General features: G+C 50.3%; 1 protein-coding gene across 1 annotated transcript; it reads right to left on the reverse strand.

Moving 5' to 3' along the window:
• Positions 1 to 283: 283 nt before the first annotated feature.
• On the reverse strand, positions 284 to 1,985 carry LOC139309272 (arylacetamide deacetylase-like 4). The gene is made up of 3 exons (XM_070933326.1): positions 1,874 to 1,985; positions 1,616 to 1,679; positions 284 to 1,058 (listed from the first exon to the last, which is right to left on the reverse strand). Exons 1-3 carry the CDS (start codon positions 1,983 to 1,985, stop codon positions 284 to 286), a joined length of 951 nt encoding a protein of 316 aa, XP_070789427.1.
• Between the last annotated feature and the right edge of the window lie 312 nt (positions 1,986 to 2,297).

Consider the following 2,297-nt stretch of genomic DNA (forward strand, 5'->3'; position numbering starts at 1 on the left):
CCATTCGGCATGCGGCCACTCTCCCGTCCCCAGTACCCCTCTGCCCCTTCAACTGCCCACTTGGGAGATCCTCTTTCCTTTGAATGGGGAAAGCCCATTGTGTGTCATGACACAACCCCCAGCGCTGACACCAGGCTACCTGACTGGTGGGCTATGAAAGGGAGGGCGAGGGCGAGGGTTGGTGGGCTGTCAGGTAAGCAGGACAACTGGGTGAACTCACAGGGCCAACATCTGTGGGGCAAGGTGAGGAAGAACAAAGCAGAGGAATGAGGCTGATGGATTTCTAGAACCGCTCTAGGAACTGGATTATGCTTTTCATGCTCTTCCTCGTACTGGGAAACTCCAGAGGCCCCAAACCGGTCAGCAGGCAGATCCCGTGAAATCCGTCCTTCAGGTGACGCCAGGTGACAGGCACCCCGTTGTCTTCCAGCCGTTTCTTGTACAGCAGGCCATCGTCTCGGAAAATGTCGTATTCGCAGGTTAGAAGGAAAGTCTCTGGAAACCGTCGTAGGATGACATCTTCCATCAGGAGCGGGGAACATGTGGGCTCAAATGCTTTTTTGCACGCTTGGTACAGATCTTCTGAAAACGGACCGGGTACAAACGGCTCGTGAGCCAAGACTTTGAACTCCTCCGGAATGAGTTCTGCGCTGATCCATTTCCGGTACTTTGCCCTGAGTTCCTGGGGAACGTGGGCATTGCCCATAATTTCATCAACATTGACATTCCTTCCTGTAAGATAAAGCATGCCAAGACGGATAACCCGTTTCTTAAATAATATGGGAACGGAGTGGTTCTGCTGATAGGAAGGCAGATTGAAATCCAGAGCTTGGAGAAAAGGGTAGAGCAGCACGTGGCCCCGGGCACGCGGCAGGTCGGTTCTCATCACCAGCTGCTGGGAAATGGCAGCAATGATGGCAGCTCCGCTGCTGTCACCAGCCAGCACCACCCGCTGGGGGTCCACCCCATAATCCCCCGCATTCTTCAGAAAGTGCGACACGGCAGCGTAGCAGCTGAGTTGCTGAGCTGGGTAGGGGTGCTCTGGTGCCAAGGGGAATCTACAGCAACAGAGAAGCAAAAAAAAAAAAAAAAAAGAACCTTACAAATGCATTAATATCCCTGTTATTCCTATTGTTGTTGTTGATTCATTGCATAATCACCCAGATATTTAGCCTGGATTTTGCCTTTTTATCCACCCATCATGTCCTTTCTAAGGACCTGGGACAGGCAAATATCGTTTGATGGTTTTAAAGGTATCTTTGTGAAGATGTCATCTGTTTCAAGTTGAGTTTTGCAATCGACCGAAGGTGATTTTGTGAATGCCGATGGTATTCAAGGGGTGCTCCAGTTGCTCTGGGTTTGCACCCAAGGGGCCTATGGCAGTTGGTACTGTATTTGCTTTCTTTTGCCACAGTCATTTTATTTTTGTTTGCAGGTCTTTATATTTTCTTCTTCTTATTGATTTAGTATAGGTTCCCCACCCTCAAAAACTGCTCTGGCAGCAACGGGGTAATTAGCCTCCTGACGGGCCTCCCGTGCACAGGATGGGACCACTGCCCAGGGATGGGGGGGGGGAGGTATAGTCATGTGACACAGCCAACCTGAGCCCACTTACTTGATGCACACGACCACCGTGGTGCTTTCCCAGGCGATGAAGCGGCAGAACCTTTCGTAAGCTCCTGAAATATCACAAGGAATTGGTTGCATCGGCTCTTGGGTAAGAACATCCCACTTCTCCCACTCGCAATTTGTAGGTTTCTATCTGAGCGCACTCAGTTTTCCCCCTGTGGTCCTTGGATGCTGCAGAGGAATGAACCACTAAGCTCAAATATCCGTCTGTGCCTTTTGCAACTGAATTGTTTGCAAGACTTACGGAGGCTGCCAAAGAAGCCCACTCCTCCGTGAATCCAGACCAGTCCTCGCCTGGGCTCGGCACCTGCTGTCCTGGGCCAATAGACCCTCACTGGGACCGCCTCAAAAAGCATCTCCTTGATGGTCAGGTCAGGTGCTCTCCCCGGGGGGATCCCGTTCATGATTTGCCTCCATATGATGTATTTGTGGCAGACACCAAGTTTCTCCAGAATCAGGGCCTGTTCAGGGGAAAACATAAGAAATAAATCCATCCATAACCCATGAAGTATTTGTAAGGATACGCTTCAAAGCTGATTTTTGCTGCTTCTTCCTTAGAAAGAACTTTCAAAGTCATCCCCCCCCCCCCCCATGAAGCAGAATGAAAGTGATAAAACGGTAGAAGGAATATTTGGCAATTCATGTGCCATCCAAGCCTGTAGACATTT

Source organism: Pituophis catenifer, unplaced genomic scaffold, assembly GCF_029215685.1.
Source record: "Pituophis catenifer annectens isolate HBS135680 unplaced genomic scaffold, rPitCat1.0.hap2 SCAF_2, whole genome shotgun sequence".
Classification (NCBI taxonomy): Eukaryota; Metazoa; Chordata; class Lepidosauria; order Squamata; family Colubridae; genus Pituophis; species Pituophis catenifer.